This window comes from Heloderma suspectum, chromosome 6, assembly GCF_057233095.1.
Source record: "Heloderma suspectum isolate Gila_16-S chromosome 6, 16-S_ref, whole genome shotgun sequence".
NCBI classification, from domain to species: Eukaryota; Metazoa; Chordata; class Lepidosauria; order Squamata; family Helodermatidae; genus Heloderma; species Heloderma suspectum.
This window is the reverse complement of record NC_139463.1, coordinates 65,491,431-65,510,713: the sequence shown is the minus strand read 5'-3', so window position 1 is coordinate 65,510,713 and position 19,283 is coordinate 65,491,431. Positions and strand designations below refer to the sequence as shown.

Below are 19,283 nucleotides of genomic sequence, written 5' to 3'. Positions count from 1 at the left end.
CCCACAGCAGGCAGACACAGCGGTTTCTTCTGCTATTGGAGAATTTCTCGAGGAGGTCCTGGCACTCCTGTTCTGTGCGCTGGGAAAAATACCCTTTTTTTTTTGCGTTTGGGGAAGACACGAGATAAGCTGGGGGAAATTGCAGGAGGCGCCTTGGATGTTAACAGCATCATATAAAGAGCCCGCAAACTTCTGAGAGAGAACCATCTCAATAGTAGGATAAAAGCTCCATGTGATTAACCCCTGAGAATCGTTTTTTGCAGGTCCCTGCTGCAGCCCTCCACAAAGAACGACAGCTCCCAGGCAGAGACAAGGTGCTTTCCAGAGGTCCTGTCCCCCGGCTGCTCTCCCTGCCCACCCCTTTTAAAAAAAATTTGTTGCACTGCAGCAGTAGGAATGGCAGCCATTGTGGCGGTGACGGCCTGCCAGCATTCACAGTAAAATAAAGTGTTTGGGTGGTCCGTGCTCCTCAAGCCTGCAGCCGCGCACCATTTTAAATGAATGTATTTCCTCTTTGACAAATATTAATAAAGGCCTTATCTTAAACCAAAGCAGGGAACGGTTTTCCTCCCTTCTCTTCCTGTTGCATCCAGTAACTGACCAAAGCAGATGAAGCAGACAAGCTATACAAGAGTGATTTTCTGGTAAACATATCTTTATCAGTTTAAATGTGTACGTTTAATTTAATGAAAGCGGCAAAGGGTGATTGTAACCTGCTATCTTTGTCTTTATTTTTTTCCCTTTGCAGGTCTGATTTTGAAAATTAATTTAACAAAACCAAATGGTCTGGGGTTATAGTTATGGCAACACTTTTTATCCCACGGACGAAGACCCTTGGGGTTGAAACGCGTCTGGGACAGGTTGATGTGTATTAGTATAACTCTATGATTATTTCGAATCAGGAATGTGAAATAAGCTTTGGGACCGCCGATTTCCCATTCTGGTGCAATTTTATACAGTTTGTCATGTAATTAAAATTTTATAACTACTTTTGACGCTTTGTCTTACAGATTTGTTATTTTATCTCATTTTATTAAAATGTATTGAATGGTAGCTCCATCCTCATCTTGCACTTCATCAATTCTCTCGAACCCATTTTGCTTTGTGGATTTCCTCTTTGGACACGTCTTCTGGGTAGCAGAGAGCTGAACTCGTCAGACACTCCCTTGGGGAGGATGCAACCAATGGGGGCACTGGAGCAGCGAGAAAACCGCCCTCTCGCCACTCCGATGCTCTCCAATTAGTTCAGCTCACTGCTACTCGGAAGATTTGTTCAAATAGGAAAGCTTTAATTTACACTGGGGTGTGCTTGCAGCTTCGATAGGCCAGCCACCACCAAAGTACTTTCCCCGCCTTTGCCGCCTCTTGGGGGCCCTCCCAGACCAGAGGGCCTCATGCCTGTCCCCGTGGTCCAGGCCCAGCGGCACCACTGCACTCAGGATTTCCAGAGAGAAAATGACTGCTAGGGAGGGCGGGGCTCCTGTCCAGTTTACCAAGAGATACACTTGAGCTTGTTCTCTTTGGCCATACCCACCGGTGAGGGTGGCAGCATCCTGCTGCTTTCGGAGCCCGCCAGGGCTTGAGGCAGATGTTGTGGGCTCTTTATCGAGGAGGAAAAGGGGATGGCTGTTGTTAGAAAGTCTCCAGCCTGCGTGTGTCTGTTCCAACGCCGATGTGTCCAGTTTGGCTGGTGTTGTAGGGAAGATGTAGCTGTCATGCAGAGAGTAAAGCACCAGGCCTGGCGAGGAGAGGACAGTGCAGGACTGGAGCTCTGCTTCACACCTGGGGAAAGAGAGGGAAGCATGACTGAGTGAGGACTCGGGAATCCTGTTTTAAACTGCAAAGCTCCAAATCTTGCCCAAAGTTGAGAAATGGCCCCGGGAATTGCAGTTGCCCTAACTCCGCCTTTGCCAACCTCGTGCCCGGCAGGTTTGTGGACCGCAACTCCAGCCAGCATGGAACGAAAGGAGTTGCAATCCACACCTCTGCAGGGCACCAGGTTTGGGAAGGCGCCTAAACCCATAAAGCCCCGTTTCTGCCCCACAATAGGATCCAGGAATCCTGAGTGGAAACCTCTCTTCCCAGGCTCACCTGCCTGGAGCTTATGCCCTCCAGCCTTGGGACACCATCTGATAAAGCCAGATATGTACAGTTGCTCTGATTTACAGGGTTAACCCATGAACAATGCGCTCTGCGCATACCCAGAGGCAGTCTTGCTCTCTACTCAAAACATGGTGAAGCAAAAGGACAAAAAAAAATGACAGTTTTATGGAAGAATGGTACAGTTTTATTGTTTATACAAATGCAGAGAAACGATGGAATGTTCCCTCTTACTACAAAACTCTGTGGTTATCACAGAACACAAGGTACTATACATGATTAAAATAACAAATAAGAAGGCATAGGTATTAAGAAATGGTAATGCATGTTTTCAAACAGAAAAAATTGCAGCGAAAGTTTAGTTTAGGTTATATATTTGTTCTTAAGAATAAAATATGTACATCTTCTGTCAGGGTGGACACTGAGCCCATAGAATCCCAGAGTAGTTCTGATTCTGAGGAAGAGCAGTCGCTCCTGGGAGAGGAGCGTGCGCCTCTTTCCCAGGGCCAACAGCTGACGGAGATTCCTCCCACCAGCATTCCTAGCTTAGATAGCAGTCCAGGGAGTGACAGAGCGCAGGAAGCAGACTTGGTGGACGCACGACGCCGACGCAGAGAGCGGCGCCAAATGGAGGGCACGGAAAGGAGGCGTAGTGCCCGGTTGGCGCGCAAACAACGGCTGCGCCCAGAGGATCCAAGGGAAAAGGGGAGGGACTCTCCCTAGTCCTTAAGTTCAGGGGTCTGCCAGTAATTCCCTTTCAAACGGGGACCAACTGTTCCAACTTAGGGGATAGGCATTCTGCTGCTCATATCTAGTTGCTAACGGTAGAGTTGTTAAGTTGTAAAAGAGGAATAAAGCTTTGAAAGGAATTCCTTTGTCTGTGTCTGGACTTGGCTACTGGATTAGACTGAGAGAGGCCTCCAAGGAGCCCTTGACATTCTCATTGTTAATAGTGTGGATAACTTATCCACACTTATCCTTAATTTATTATGCATTAGTTGAACAAAGTTGTACAGATAGATAATGTACATGTATGGTAATGGAAATGAAATAAAGAACAATTAAAAACTTAAAAAAAAAAATGGGGCGGAACCCCCAGGGGCCCTGACTCAAATGAATGCCGTATGTAAGAGGAAGAGAGGTGGAGCCCGCAGAGCTGTTAAAATTACTGACTTTGGGTTTGAAATTGTCTTGGAAAGGTAGTATGCCCCATTGTTTCCTTCCATAGGTGCACCTGGCAGCTCTATATCATGTTCGAAGAAAAACAAACAAGTTGTTTACCTCCCCACCCCGCCCCACCATCGCCCTCCAGGCTAGGAGCACGGCCCACGCGAATGGCAGACGCTGGCACACTGCCGGTGATTTATTACTGGCCTTGTGTAGGGTTTACAGCACCAACAAAGAGGAGTCATGGGGGAGGAGAGGTTGCTGGGCACGCATCAAACCTCACGTACAGGCTGGCTTGCGCCAGGTGGCAAGGTGGGAGGAAGATGGACTTTACTCTCTAGGTCACAAGGCTCCTGAAAGTTTGGCATCACCCCCTGAGTCAAAATCTGGAAACAGTGGGTGGAATGAGCTACTGAAAGGGACTGAGATCATACTTAAAGCCCACCCCTGTGCCCCAACTCCATCCATCTTTTTTGGTTCGGGGTGGGCAACTTGTGGCCTTCCAGATGTGTTGGCCTACAACTCCCATCAGCCCTAGCCAGCAAAGCCAATGGTGAGGGATCATGGGAGTTGTAGGCCAAAACCCTTGGAGGGCCACACAAGTTGCCCACCCCTGTATTTAGTTGCACAGCTCACTTTCGTTGCGGTGCAGGGTTTGAGCAGCACGTTTTGTGCCGAACGACAAGCAATGCTAAACTGAACATGTGGTTTAACATCACGTGAATCTTTCCTCCCTTTTTTTTAACTACAGGTAGCAGCTGTTGAAGGGCCTGATCAGGACTGGGACAGGTGGGGAGAGGAGTTTAACTCTTCCCCACTTGCCACAGATGAAAATCTCTCCCCACCACCCCACTCTGTGCCCCAGCCATTTACACTGGAAGAGAAGCTCTGGCTGTCCCTGTTTTCCAAGAGCAACCTCGCCGCCCACCGCCCCCGCCACCTGTCCCTAGTAAACCACTGTCCCTACTTTGGTCTTTTGCAGAGATGTTGGGGATGTCTTTCATTCCCAAGCACACATGCACTAGAATGGCTGTTATGGACATTTCAGGCCCTGCTGCCGAGTCTCTAGTCTAAACTGTGTGTCTCTAGAAGTCAAATCTCTGCATCAGATCTCTGCCTCTAAGGGCATGGGGCATGCTGGGAGTTGTAGGTCTTTTCTCTGTCTAAACATGCATAGGATTGCGCCCTAAAGCACATTCATGTAAGTGCACAGACTGGTCAGGCTCATTCTAAAGGGTTACATATGATAACATCTTATAGGACAATTATGGTTTTTCTAGTACCATACATTTTTTTCTTTTCTTTTAACTCCATTAAAAAAAAAATACTTTTTATTCTATTTTTTATCTTTATAAATGAAATAAACAATAGCAACAACCCAGTCATTATCTACAGTTTCCAACAATACAGTATTCGTTTTTTATAAAATACTTTTTATTCTATTTTTTATCTTTATAAATGAAATAAACAATAGCAACAACCCAGTCATTATCTACAGTTTCCAACAATACAGTATTCGTTTTTTAGGAGGACACAGCAATAACAAGAGAAGGGGGGGGGGAGAGAGAGAGAGAGAGAGAGAGAGAGAGAAAGGAAAAAATCAGAAGAAAGCAAAAGAGGAAAAGAAAAAATATTAAAAAGTTACTTTTTATATTTAAAAAGATTAAATTTAAACTGCATTACACACAAACTCAAGTATCATTCTATTTAAAAATTATACCTATATAATTGCCAATATTACACTTCAGTACAGCATAGGTAATCAACCTTAAATTTCAGTATCATATCATCAGTCTTATAGCATGGAAGCAAGCATACAATTTATTTCCACTAACCATATATTGCCCTCCAGTTAATATATAATAATAGAGCTTAAAAATTTAGCTAGCCAAAGATATTCCTAATCAAAGTCTCATACTAATGAAAGTAATAATAGTAAAAAGAAAGATAAAAAAGATAAAAATAATAACAAATCACTAATATATTTTACACTATCTATATTTTGGATAATATCATTTCTAGCTATATATATGAAGGTGTACATATCTATAAGGTAAAGTAAGGTAAAGGTGTCCCCAACCAGTCGTGTCCGACTCTAGGGTGCGGTGCTCATCCCCGTTTCTAAGCCGAAGAGCCAGCGCTGTCCGAAGACGCTTCCGTGGTCATGTGGCCGGCATGACTGAACACCGAGGTGCACGGAACACTGTTACCTTTCCCGCCGAGGCGGTACCTATTTATCTACTTGCAATTTCTTGCTTTCGAACTGCTAGGTTGGCAGAAGCTGGGACTGAAGACGGGAGCACACTCCATCACGCAGCACTCGGGTCTCGAACTGCTGACCTGCCGACCTTCCAGTCTGCAGTTCAGCGTCTTAACCACTAAGCCACCGCGGTCCCTACACGTATCTATACACACCCAAATAAATTCCTGGGATCCGGTCGGCGCCATGTTGCTCTGGCAAGCGTCCTGCGGAGGGAGGTCGCCCCCTTAAACAGCTTTTCTTTTAACTCCTCTGACCAGATCTAGGCTGTGGCTAGGTGAATTCTTTTTCACTTGTCTAAACATAAAAAGCTGTGGGCAGCTCCACAACACTGCCTTGTCCAGATGCTCAATGTTACTGAATGAGTTTTAAGTTGCAACTATTCAAGAGAGAACAAGGACAGATCAAAGAGACTCAGCTTAAGGAAGCCTTCCCAAAGCTGGTGTCCTCCAGATGTGTTGGGCTACAAACCCCATCATCTCCAGACAGCCTGGCCATTGGTCAGTCTGGCTGGGATGATAGGAGTGGTAGTCCAACACATCTGGAGGTAGAGGAAGGCTAGAAAAGTGTGCTCAGGAGTGCCCCTGCTGCCTTCTGAAATCCTCAAGTAGCCAGAATCAACACGCAGACAAAAGGGCTCTTTTCTAAGGCTTTATTTTCATTTAACCTAATGATGCTTACAGATGCTAATTGCCTGAGAGTAAGTGGAAAACTCAAAGGAGCAGCCTACCAGGGGATTCTAAGCATTAGGACGTCAGTTGGTCTCCGTTTGGAGAAAAGCGCGGCAACTCTCTGAACTTAAGGAGTAGGAGGGGAGAGTCCCCCCCTTTCCCATGGGGCTTCGGGGCACAGCTGTTGACATCACGCCAATCAGGCTGAGTGCCTCCTCTCGGTGCCCGCAACCTCTCGCTTGCCTCTGCGCCTGCGCCTCATGTCTAGAAGCTCAATTTGTCCCTCCCTCTCCATGCCAGAGTCACTGTCGCTCCCAGGAATGTGAGCGGGGGGGGGGCTCTCCCTCCAGCTGCACCTCTGAAAAACGAGCATGTTTCTCTCCCATGGACTGTATCTCTTCCTCAGAATCAGAGCTGCTTTGGGACTCTATGGGCTCAAATCCAACCCTGACAGCTCCAAGGCTCAAAGGGAAGCATTGGGTTATTTATGGGAAGAGCCATGGCTCAGTGGTAGAGCACATGTCTTGCATGCAAGAGTTCCCAGGTTCCTTGGAGGTCCCAGGAACCCCAAGTTCCCTGCATCTCCAAGGAGGACTGGGAACTGCCCCATCTGAAACCCTGGAGAGCTGTTGTCAGTCAGTGTAATCAGTACTGAGCCAGATGGACTAGTGATCTGAATTGATATAAGGCATGTTCCCTTAATAAAGATATATTTGAAACACATTGGGAACTTTTCAATCTGGGGGAAGGGCCATAAGAGTACATGGTTTGCATACAAAAGGCCCCAGGTTCAATCCCTGACAGCACCTCCAGTGTAAAAGGATCAGGTAGGCAGTGAAGGAAAAGATATTTGCCTAAGACTGGACAGCCACTACCCACCTCAGTAGTAGACCAGGGGAGGGCAGACTTCAGGCTTGTGGGATCTACTTTCTTGTTTGTTTTACTAGAACCCCAAGATCTCCCAACCAGATCCTGGAGCAAAGGAGATACATGTGTTAAAGATTTCTGAGCCCAGGGATTTGGTTTGAGCAGCAGAACTGAATGGAGCCCACAGTCCTTGTAAACAAAAACCCACTCCTAGCTACCCTAAGCTTTCCTTTCAGCTGTATAAGTCAGGGAGGGTGGGGATCATGCTCTTGCTACTATTGTTAAATATCTGGATGTCAGTAATCCTTGCTGATCTACTGCAAAGCACCCAGAGATCTAAATGTTAAGGGGTCCTTGGCAGCCTCTTTCAGTCTAATCCAGTAGCCAAGTCCAGACACAGACAAAGGGATTCTTTTCAAAGCTTTATTCCTCTTTTACAATTTAACAACTCTACTGTTAGCAACTAGCTATGAGCAGCAGAGTACCTATGCCCTAAGTTGGAACAGTTGGTCCCCATTTGAAGGAGAATCACTGGCAGACCCTGCACTTATGGGCTAGGGAGAGTCCCTCCCCTTTTCCCTTGGATCCTCTGGGCGCAACCGTTGTTTGCGCGCCAACCGGGCACTACGCCTCCTTTCCGCGCCCTCCATTTGGTGCCGCTCCCTGCGTCGGCATCGCGCGTCCAGCAAGTCTTCTTCCCGCGCTCTCTCACTCCCGGGAGCGCTATCTATGTCAGGAATGCCGGTGGGAGGAATCTCTGCCAGCTGTTGGCCCTGGGAAGGATGAGCGCACTCCTCTTCCAGGAGCGGCTGCTTTTCCTCACAATCAGAACTACTCTGGGATTCTATGGGCTCAGTGTCCACCCTGACACTAAAAGTAGATCCCAAGCTACTTTCTGCCCACTCCTGTAGTAGACAATACTGGGCTAGATGCGGGGGCAGCCCTCCCATGAGGCAGGATGAATCCCCCACTTCAGGAAGCAGATGGGGGGGGGATTGGCCAGAGGGGATTGGCCAGAGGGGGCCCTGCTGCCTTGCTCTGCCAGTGACCATGGAGGGTAGGAGATTGCCCAGTGTGGCTCCCTGAAGCAGCTGCTTGTGCAATGCTCTATTCTCAGGGTGAGTCATCATGCAGGAGGGCTCCCTGGAAAGCTGAGCCGGCCATTTTCCTGCGGCAGCAGTGCCACACTAAGAAAATGGCTGACACGGGTCTCCGGAGAGCTCATGAGGCCCAAATGCATTGGGCCATGGTGGCACAGGCAGTCTCCATAGCCACCTCACCCACAATGACTCGCTCTGAGGAAGGACCCCTTCTACCAGGGTCATTGCTAGGTTCTTAAAAGATCTGGGGCACAGGCCCATAACAAAGATTTGCGCGCATACATATATATATATCTGAGTGCACATCTAATATATGTGTGTGTGTGTGCGTGCGGTGTACTTGTGTGTGTATAGATTACATACAGACATACATACGTACATAAGAAGCGTGCACACAAATGGCAAAACATGCATAAGACTGAGCTGAAAGGGTAGTCAATTCATTAGATGGAATCGGGTAGGCATTGTGTTAAGCTTGCAGTGCCATGCTCACAACTCAGGACTTATTTCTGAGTAAACATGCAGAACATCAAGGTGCAAACCTCCCTGCAAACGTAACTTGTGCTGGAGTCTTATGCACACCTTCCTGAGGGTAAGCCCCATTAAACATAATGGGACTTCTCAGTAGGCAGACATAGGATTGCATAAATTAGCAATATTTATCTCCCCTCCACTTGAAAAACAAACCCCAAACTCCTATTTTTTAAATTAAAGCTTTCTGTTCATAGGAACATAGGAAGCTGCCTTATACTGAGTCAGACCCTGGGCCCGTCTAGCGCAGAATTGTTGACACTGACTGGCAGCGGCGGCTCTCCAAAGTTTCAGGCAGGATTCTTTCGTATCCCCACCTGGGGATGCTGGGGATTGAACCTGGGACCTCTTGCATGCCAGGCATGTGCTCTGCCACTGAGCTACAGCCCTTCCTGTTGCTGGATAATGGCAACTGACAAACAAAACAGCCCCAGATTTCTTTCTCTGCGACCACGTGAACCCACTCTCTCAAAGACTGGAGTGAGGAGAAGGAGAAAAACCAGCCCTCTTGTCTGTTTGTATAAAGTCAAATACAGTTCAGAACTTCTCTTGCCTGCCGAAGAGAATTCTCTTTAAGAATTCCCCAAGATATGCTCTGGGTGGAATAAAGAAGAGAAAGAACGAACGAACAAACGAACAGGATAGGGGACGGAAGAAGAAAAGAAGAATGGTGACTGGAAATGTGCGTGGGGTTGGCGGGTAGAGAGAATTCCCTAAGCCAAGGGGCTCCTTTCAGAGAGGTCTGAAATTCAAAGGAATTTAGGAGGCTGTGGAGGGTTTGTTAGGATTGCACGTACTTAAATTAACTGTATGAGGTGAGGTGGCTGAGGGCTTTTTCTAGCTTTTTTAAAACTGCAGAACCTATTTAAAAGCCCCAGCAGTTTCCTCATCATGATGCCACGTAGTTCTAACCCTCCCTTTGGGATTATTTGAGTCCTACAGCTATTTAGGAGAAATTAAAGTGGAGGGGGAGAAAGAAGTTTGTGGAGGCTGATAGGATCCTTTGCTGTATTGAAGCTACTAAAGTGCTGCAGAATCCAAAGGTTCCAGTTTGGGGCAGTAAAATACCAGTATTTCACATGGAGCTCTTTCTTCCCTTCCTTCTCCCTCTTCAAAGTTTCTTCGCAGGCAAGCTCCCAACAGTGGGCATGTAAAAGCAGAAAAGTAGAGGGAGAGAGGTTTTTTTTTTAAAAAAAAAACACCTACACCAGAGATTAGGGATAGTGACCTCCTAATGGTCACATTAAACACCTTCTGATTAGGATCTCTAATCTCCTGGGTGGCTTGACTTTTACTTTTGTTTTAGATTTGAAAAAAGGAAACTTTATGCATAGCTAGCGCAAAAGCCACTGGACCCAACTGTCTGAAATTTGGTAGGTTCAGCCAGCTCCATAGGGCCTGCCAGGTCGCCAAATTCCATGAATTTATGTGGAAGCACACAAAAATTATAGCTCTTTACTTTGACAGATTTTCTTGGAAAAAGCAAATTTTACCTGTGGCTAGCACAAAAGCCACTGGACCTAACTATCTGAAATTTGGCAGGCTCAGTCATCTCTGTAGAGGCTGCCAGGTCCCCAAATTCCATCCACATATGTGGAAGCACACAAAAAATAAAGCTCTTTGCTTTGACACATTTTCTTGAAAATAGCAAATTGTACCTGTGATTAGCACAAAACCCACTGGACCTAACTGCCTGAAATTTGGCAGGTTCCATCAGCTGCAGGGGGGCTACCAAGCCTCCAAAATCCATTAATGTATCATACAAACTCAAAAAGTTATGGCCGTTTTTGTTTTCCAATGCAAGTCAATGGGAAAATGTAAAAAAAAAAAATGGCAATTAGGACAGCTCAAAAGATCCAGGGCCTGTGCCCAGGTGATCCCTTCCTAAAGACGCCCCTGCCTTCCGCTGTGAGGAAATGATGCACAGACAGGGCCGCAGCACATGACCCCCTGTCTCAGGCAGCCGGACATATTGTTCCACCACTGGCTAGATGGACTAATGGTTCAACTCAGTAGAAAGCAACTTCATATATGTAGCTGTCTTTTTGTACTGACTTTTCGCTGTGGATTTTTACAACTGTTTTTGATCCCCCTACTTGTTTGGGTGTTGGTGCATGTAAATAAACGAGCATCCCGAGATCCACTTGCCAAATGCTGGTTTTTCTCTGTGAGATAGCCAAGCCTGGAGCACGGAATCGCTTACCCAGGGGATACATGTATTTATTTATTTGTTCATTTGTTTCATTTCTGTACCTCCCAATAGCCGAAGATCTCTGGGCGGTTCACAAAAATTAAAACCACAAAGCACAGCATAAAACAATATAAAATATGAACACTTAAAACCGCACTATACATTACAACCAGAATAAAACCTAGCAGCAATGAAGAGATTTAAAATGCAGATTTAAAACTCCAGGGCTAAAAGATTAGGAAGCTAAAATGCTAAAATACTGGGTGAATAAAAAGGTCTTCACCTGGCACTGGAGGGAGTACAATGTAGGTGCCAGGTGAACCTCTCTAGGGAGCTCATTCCACAGCCAGGGTGCCACAGCAGAAAAGGCCCTCTTCTTGGTAGCCACCCACCTTACTTCCTTTGGCCAGAGCTCCCGGAGAAGGACCGCTGAGTATGATCTTAGGGTCCAGGCAGGCGCATATGGAAGGAGGCGATCCTTCAGATAACCTGACCCCAAGCCGTTAAGGGCTTTGAGTGTTAATACCAGCACTTTGAATTGGGCCCGGAAATGGACAGGCAGCCAGTGCAGCTGGAAAAGTACTGGTGTAATGTGATATGTATGTATGTATGTTATTGCATTTATGTCCCACCTTTTTTCCTCTTGCAAGGAACCCAAGGTGGCTTACATGATCCTCCTCCTCCTCCTCTCCATTTTCTCCTCACAACAACAACCCTGTGAGGTAGGTTGGGCTGAAAGTCTGTGACTGGCCCAAAGTCACCCAGTGTCAAGGGCTCCTTGGAGGTCTCTCTCTGTCTAAACCAGTAGCCAAGTCCAGACACAGACAAAGGAATTCCTTTCAAAGCTTTATTCTTCTTTTACAACTTAACAACTATACCGATTGCAACTAGATCTGAGCAGCACAGTACCTATGCCCTAAGTTGGAACAGTTGGTCCCCGTCTGAAAGGGAATTACTGGCAGACCCCTGAACTTAAGGACTAGGGAGAGTCCCTCCCCTTCTCCCTTGGAGCCTCTGGGCACAGCCGTTGTTTGCGCGCCAACCTGGCACTTCGCCTCCTTTCCGCGCCCTCCATCTGGCGCCGCTCTCTGCGTCTGCGTCACACATCCACCAAGTCTGCTCTGTCACTCCCTGGACTGCTATCTAAGCTAGGAATGCTGGTGGGAGGAATCTCCGTCAGCTGTTGGTCCTGGGAAAGAGGAGCGCACTCCTCTCCCAGGAGCGACTGCTCTTCCTCAGAACTACTCTGGGATTCTATGGGCTCAGTGTCCTCCCTGACACCCAGTGAGCTTCCATGGCCGAGTGGGGACTAGAGCCTGGATCTCCTGGCTCCCAGTCCAACACTCTCACCGCTACCCTATGCTGGCCAGTCCCTGTTACATGTGGAGATATTTATTTTCATTCTCTCTGAAGCTGCCTTACTGCCCAAGAAGGGCCCCCACAAGGCAACTTACACTAAAATGAGTAAAACTGTAAAAACAAATCAACTTTAAAAACAAGGCAAGTCTACATAGAACAATGAGATGGCAGTCAGGAATTGATAAGGAACAGAAATATGAGGAAGGAGTAGATTATTACAGGCATTTGGGGTGGGTTAGGGTATTTTAGAAAACGTTTTTACTGTAGAATTTTATTGTTTTAAACTGTTTTATTATATACTTTGTACATCGCCCAGAGTGGCTGGGTGACCAGCCAGATGGGCGATTAATAAATTTAATAAGTAAGTAAGTAAGTAAGTAAGTAAATTGCTCTTATTGCCATATATGATCACAGCCAGGCACTTTATTTAATTTGATTATGTATTTGCAATAAGAGCTTTAGGGTGCAATCCGATGCAGGTTTAGAGAGAGAAAAAGTCCCACAACTCCCAGCATTCCCCAGCCAGCTGGGGAATGCTGGCTGGGGAATGCTGGGAGTTGTAGGACTTTTTTTCCTCTCCAAACCTGCATAGGATTACCCCCAAATAAATAAATAACTAAATAAATAAATAGGGGTCTGGATACAAAAAAATCAACCTCACAGAGTCCCAGAAGAGGAAGAAATCAATTTTCTCCAAGGCAGCCCTTGAGAGCTTCTCCAATTTAAATCAAGGCAGCTTACAATGAGAACTGTAAAATATCAGTCTCTAAAACAATCCACATTAAACTCGTGTTTTTTTTAAAGGCAATAAAACTGATAAAACAGGAGAACACATCCAGGAAAAATGTGAGCCAATGAATGCTCTGCTCCAAAGATTACTTCCTAGAAAAGAAAATGGTCCTCGCTTGCCTGTGGAAGACTATCAGTGATCTAACCCTGCTGACTTCACAGGAAGAGCATTCAACCTGCTGCCCTAAAGACCCCATAAAATAGTTATTTATTTCATTTTTATCCCATCCTTCTCCCCCATTTTATCCTCACAACCAGTGGAGGCTGGTGACTCAGATGTCAGTGGGGCAGTAGATCTGCTCCGAGTTTCAGTCAGAACCAATCAGAACTCTAAAGGAGCTATCTGAGGTGTTGAAGCACCTTAGATAGCTCCTTTAGAGTTCTGGCTGAAACCCAGAGCGGATTCACTGCCCCACTGACATCAGAGCCACCCACCTCCACTGACAACAACCCTGTGATGTAGGGTAGGCTGAGCAGCTCATACTCACCTTCTACAGCCACTACAACCCAGGAGCTTCAGCTGTTTCCCTAAAAGCCATCAATCAGGATTTGGTATGCTGACTGACTCTTGTGGGAGGAGAAGAATGGAAAACTGCAGAGGGGTAGGGGTGGGGGGAGGGAATGGAATGGAATGGAGTGGAATGGAATGGAGTGGAGTGGCTGGAATCCTGAACAGCAGTACTCCACGCTACAACATTTTGTTGCAGGCTTCACCACCTGTTAATGGTTCTATTCCTTTTTGTATATGTTGTGGGCTGCTTTGGGGGCTCAAGTCAAAAAGTGGGATACAAACCTACTAAATGAATTAAATAAATAAAGTTGGGGTCTGTCCTGGACACAGAACCAACCTCCCAGAGTCCCATAAGGGGAAGAAATAGATTTTCTTCACCTGGATTTCTCCCCTAGGTCCTGGCAGTGAAATGAACTCCGGTTTTGGACTTTAATGCCCATAATCCTTGACTACTGGCCATGCTGGCTGGGGTTTATGGGACTTGTAGTCCAAAACATCTAGAGGGCACCGGGTTGCCTATCCCTAGGCTTCCAGTGCCAAGACAGGAGGACGTCACTTCCAGGAAGGCTTAAGCCCAGGGCGGCTGCTTGCATCACCAAGACAGAGGACCAAAGAGGGTATAGATCTGCATAAAATATGTATATGCTGTTTATATGTATTGATGCACATTTAGAAATAATTAATTTAAACAGAAATACAGTACATCTCGCCATAGAGGGGGAAGACTGTGACCGGGTGACCTGTGTGTTTGCTCAGTCTGCTGTCCAGGTACTAACTGCTGCTGTCCTTTCGTGGGGTTCTACATCTTCAAACCACACTTGGATGGGGCAGCCCTTCAAACAGCCAGCAAAGAGAGGGCTGTCCTCTGAAGGCAGGACACACGGCCACCCTACTTAAGCTCCTAGCCCAGAGATACACCTGCCAGCTGACCAAAAAGATAAGAAGTCCGGAACATTTCCTCTCTAAGCCAGCTTAAGCACCTCTGTTCTGCACTCACATGCCCAATTTTATGTCTGGGAAGGTGCAATAAAAGAACTATTTACAACAGAAACAGCTCCCTAACAGATACTCTCTCCTTCGGCATGTGTCTAGATAAGGATGTGCGTGTCAGTGGCCTAAATCAGCCTCCATCCTGCTTCGCCCTCTGCCTTGTGACCGCCTTTCTGAGACACGAGGTATCTCTCATAAGCAGGACGGAGTCTTATCTGATGCTGTTAGACTACTGTCCCCCTGCTTACTGCTTGGCTGGATTTCAAGTCATTCCACTTCCTTTTCACTCAACAGTTGCAGAGGTTGCCTTCCCGATACGTTAGCTGAGGCTCCTGGTCAGCAGATTTTGAAATCTGTTAAGTCCACAATCCTAGGGTGCTTCCAGGCAGGCCATTCCAAGTGCTACTTCATCATGTCAGGTACAAGCGGAATTGCAATTGACTTTGCACGGTACCGGGGGTATTGCGCTTTTCCTGTGGGTACGTCCTGTTAAGTTCCATTCACGCTGGCGGGCATAACACAGCCATATGGATGGGGAAGGTACAAGTCACCTGAACAGCCTTTTTCTTTAAGTTGCACTATAGCACATAGGGCGCAATCCTATGCATGTTTAGACAGAGAAAAGGCCTACAACTCCCAGCATTCCCCAGCCAGCAAGGCTGGCTGGGGAATGCTGGGAGTTGTAAGCCTTTTCTCTGTCTAAACATGCATAGGATTGTGCCCTTATTCATTAAAGTGTGATCGCCCGACATCTATCAAGACTTGGAAGCGTAGATCAAAAGTGTTTAATTAGAAAAACCACATTGCTAAAACCACAACAACCAGAAAGGCAGTGGGTTTATGAATAAAAAATGTAATTAGCACTACAATGCCCTTTCATTTTGCAAAGCAATCCTATGCATCTCTACTCAGAAGTAGGTCTCATTAATTTCAATGGGGCTTACTCTCGAGGTAGCTGGGTACAGGACTGCAGCCTGATGCACTAATATGCAAAAATTATATATGTATGTATGTATGTATGTATGTATGTGTGTGTGTATATATATATATATATATGTGTGTGTGTGTGTGTGTGTGTGCGCGCGCGCGCGCGCGCCCAAAGAGCATTTTAATTAGTGCTAATTAAAAGATCAATTAAAAAAAACAGTGCAGAGTTCATACCAAATATTAAAGGGGACCTAATCTTCTTAGTAATGGCTGTTAAACTGCAAGCATTTGCTTTCTATTACAGGTTGGTTTGTTAAAACATGAGAACGTTTAGTTACGGTCAAGATTTCAACCCCAATTAAAGGGGCATGTCACCCTTTCTTTGCGAATGACTTTCTAGGGGGAAAAATGCCCTGGGATTATAATCTTTCCTGACCTTGGGTTTTCTTGTAATGTTTATAACTTGAAATGTACAAGACACACTGACCCTGTTCGGACATGAGGGTGGCATCCAATGGCAATTCGTACAGGGACACCTGCTGGGCCGAAGCTGCACTTCTGCTTTCCTGGAACAACCTACGAATGCAGCATTTATAAATTGTTTCTGTGACATCTGAACAGGGGCACTTGGTGTTCTTCGTGGGTTGAACAACCCCAAGGGGATCTCTACACCTCAAGTTTATTGCGCATTCATGGTTGCACCCTCACTGAATTGTGCGGGTCCATTACGTGACATCGTCGTTGTCCAGTCATTATTCCACTATTTCCTCCCACCTATCCCGTGTTTTCCTCAAATGGAAAAAATGGGGTATTTTTCCAGATATGTGCAAATGGAGCGCCATGTCCTCCCTGTGTATTTCTCCCCAAGCGTGAATGAAGCACTGAGTGCGGTTGTTGGGGCCGTGGTCACGATGTTGAAGGTGGTGACGAAGGTCTGATGGGCGTTCAGCCTTCCCCCTTCTGCACTGTTTGGCTCCTTGCCATTTTCAGCCTGCCTGTTCAAAACAGAGCGGCAGAGTGGCAGCGGGGTGGGGGGGGCGTGGCAGAGCGAAGGAGCAGCAGGGGGCTGAGCAGCAGGGACTGGCCAAAAGCATGGAAGAAGGAGGCGGGGCCCGGGGAGATTGGTGGGGGGCTGTCCGCATGTCAGTCCCCATCCAACAGTAACGTGCAAGGGGAGGAAAGGGGGCAGGAACCCAGGAGCAAGCATCGCTGAACCTGGAGCGTGTGTAATGCCTCTTCACGGAAGCATAACGCGATGGGAACAGCCATCTACAGAGAAGGAAGAGCGTGTAAAAGGAATCAGCGGTGATCCTGCATTTAAAACGGAAGTGGAAAGACCTATTTTAAATGCAGGATTTTAGGCTGGTGTAGAAAACCCCCAAGTTAACCCAAGTTAACTTGGGGGATTTCTACACCAGCCTAAAATCCTGCATTTAAAGTGGGGCTTTCCACTTCCGTTTTAAATGCAGACTATTTGAACAATCTATTTGCCCTTGTTCAGATATCCTGCTCAGACCGATTTGGAATCAGTCCACTTTGACTCCATAATGAACCTAAGTTGATGTTTGGGAAATTGAGGCTTCATGCTTCCCATTGACTATCATATAATTTTTTTTTAAATGGCTGTAACTTTTTTCTCTTGGTCAGAGTTGGATTATAGTTGCAGGCATAGTAGGCCCTTCAGAGGGGATTATGCCTGCCCAGTGTCAGAAAAATAGGTGCGGAAAATTTGTGCTATGCATCTTTATATTTTGATTTTTTTTTTAAGGGAACAGCCAATAACCTTTTTATTTCTTGGCAGAATTGGATGAAAATCACAGAGCTGGTTGCCCCTTTTGAGGGGATCAAGCCTGCCAAATGTCAGAATGATAGCCAGGGGGGCTTTTGTGCAAGACCAGCCTTGACATTTTGAGGGTCTTCAAAAGAGGACATGGTTATCCCTGTATGATCCTTGTGGACCATTATTCTGAAAATTACAGGCAGCACAGAGGTGTCCCTAAGAAAGAAACTTGCAAAGTTTCAGAAGGATAGATGCATCAGTTCATGTGGAAGGGAGTTCTCCAATTTTTCTTGGGGGAGGAGGAATGATTCATCCTTTCCTTCCCCACACTATATTTTTGGGGGGTCAATTTGTATGAAAATGGCAGACATAACAGAGGTGACACCAAGCCAGGAAAGAAACCTGCAAAGTTTCAGACAGACAGGTGTGTGGGCTAGGGAGTTCTGATGCTTGACAACCAGTTTAAAGCTTTTTCATAGTGAAGCATGGTGGCATGGGAAGAATGGCCATTTCACAGTCCCATCCTTGCCCTCTCCCAAAGCACAGTGATTGGAGCACATGGTAACACATGCCCTAGGATTAGGAGGTGGTCCTGTCAGTCACTCAACTGCAATCCTTCCCTTCCCCTGCAGTGTTTAGAAAAATGAAATCAAAAGAATCCATTTGGGAGTCAAAGTCTGTGGACACATATTGAATCCAAAACACGAGTAGGCAACGAAGCCTCATTCTGGAGCGGCTTCAGTTCTATTGGCTTCAGAGGGAAGCCTGCTTCACCTCAGGATCTAACAGAACTGGATCGAAGCAGCTCGATCCAGCTTGGGCTTCAGACTTTAGGCTTCTCTACATTAAGGAAAAATCCCACAGCTTTATCGGGGCTATGTTTTCTGCAGTCTTTGTGGGTTTACAATGGGCACAATACACATGCTTTCCTCCCCCCTTGTTTTTCCCAGGGTCCTTTGTGGGCACGTTCCATATGTTTCATTTATATTGCCAGTAGATGGTGCTGCAAGATTTCTACAATATTGCGCAGTTCTTGGGTTACACCACCTGCTTGATGGTCGTTTTTGGTGGCGGCGGCGTTGTTACTGCATTTTCAGCGATTTATAAAATAGTGGGATAAACCTAAAAAACAATGAGAGAGGCACCAGAGGTTGACAATGTTGTGAAAAGGACCCACGAACTTTCGTGAGTGAACAATCATGAGTGAACGATAAATGCCTCATGTAAAAACACCCTTTGTCCGAATTCAATGCACATCCCTCTTTTATATCATGTGCATGACGCATAAAGCGCAAGTCAACAAACTGTGACAACTGCACACTGAATGCCTCGTGCAGATGCACGCCTAAGTGCTTTTACTTGGGAATATCCCATTAAATTCTGCAGGACTTGCTTACAAGTGAACTGCGTAGGAATAGGCTACAAGAGTGACAAGGCCCAAGTTTTATAGCAAAAGGCTCATCCAGGTGAGAGGAGCTAAATCCTCCTTCCCTGTAGCACTTTATCTCCAAGCTGGGCTCACTTCCAGTCTTGGACCCCAGATGTGGGGAAAGTGATTTCAAGATGTGAGGATGCAGGGAGGGAGTTTAGCGACCCCTGGCCCCACAAACCCCCTTTACTCTATATATTGCCCCACCCCATCTTACTAGTGACTGGGGAAGACTCATGTTTAAAACATGTGGGTCTAACAACACGTAATTCAAGTTTGTGTCATGGGCACACTCCACTAGGAAGTTCTCTTGCCATACAAAGACAAAAAACAGGAGCAGCCCAAGAGAAAAAATGAAATATTACACAATTCAAACACATCCTGCAAAAATGTACATTGGATGGATGCTTATCCTTCTTTCTCACAGCAGAGACTGGCTCAGTTTGCAGGGCCTGCTCAGACTTCTGTACTTGCGTTTCTTCCAGAACTGGAAATCTTTGCAAGGACCATTGCGACTGTGGTGGAAAGCAATGGGTAAGTGAGGGGCAGTATGTCGCATGGGGAGGGACACATGATGATTGGAGGCTTTGAGGGGGCAGCAAAAAGCTTTG

General features: G+C 46.4%; 2 protein-coding genes across 2 annotated transcripts in view; one reads left to right on the top strand and one right to left on the bottom strand.

The window, feature by feature from the left end:
- The window catches only part of LOC146341054 (uncharacterized), a 104,187-nt gene that overhangs the window by 37,694 nt on the left and 47,210 nt on the right, over nt 1-19,283 (top strand). Inside the window, exon 2 of the mRNA XM_084804652.1 lies at nt 19,158-19,206. Within this exon, the coding sequence (XP_084660778.1) occupies nt 19,158-19,206 (49 nt within the window). The remainder of the gene's footprint in view (nt 1-19,157; nt 19,207-19,283) is intronic.
- The window catches only part of LOC146341055 (uncharacterized), a 37,222-nt gene that overhangs the window by 12,548 nt on the left and 5,391 nt on the right, over nt 1-19,283 (bottom strand). The window contains exon 3 of the mRNA XM_084804651.1: nt 1,535-1,782. Within this exon, the coding sequence (XP_084660777.1) occupies nt 1,535-1,717 (183 nt within the window). The 5' untranslated portion in view covers nt 1,718-1,782. The remainder of the gene's footprint in view (nt 1-1,534; nt 1,783-19,283) is intronic.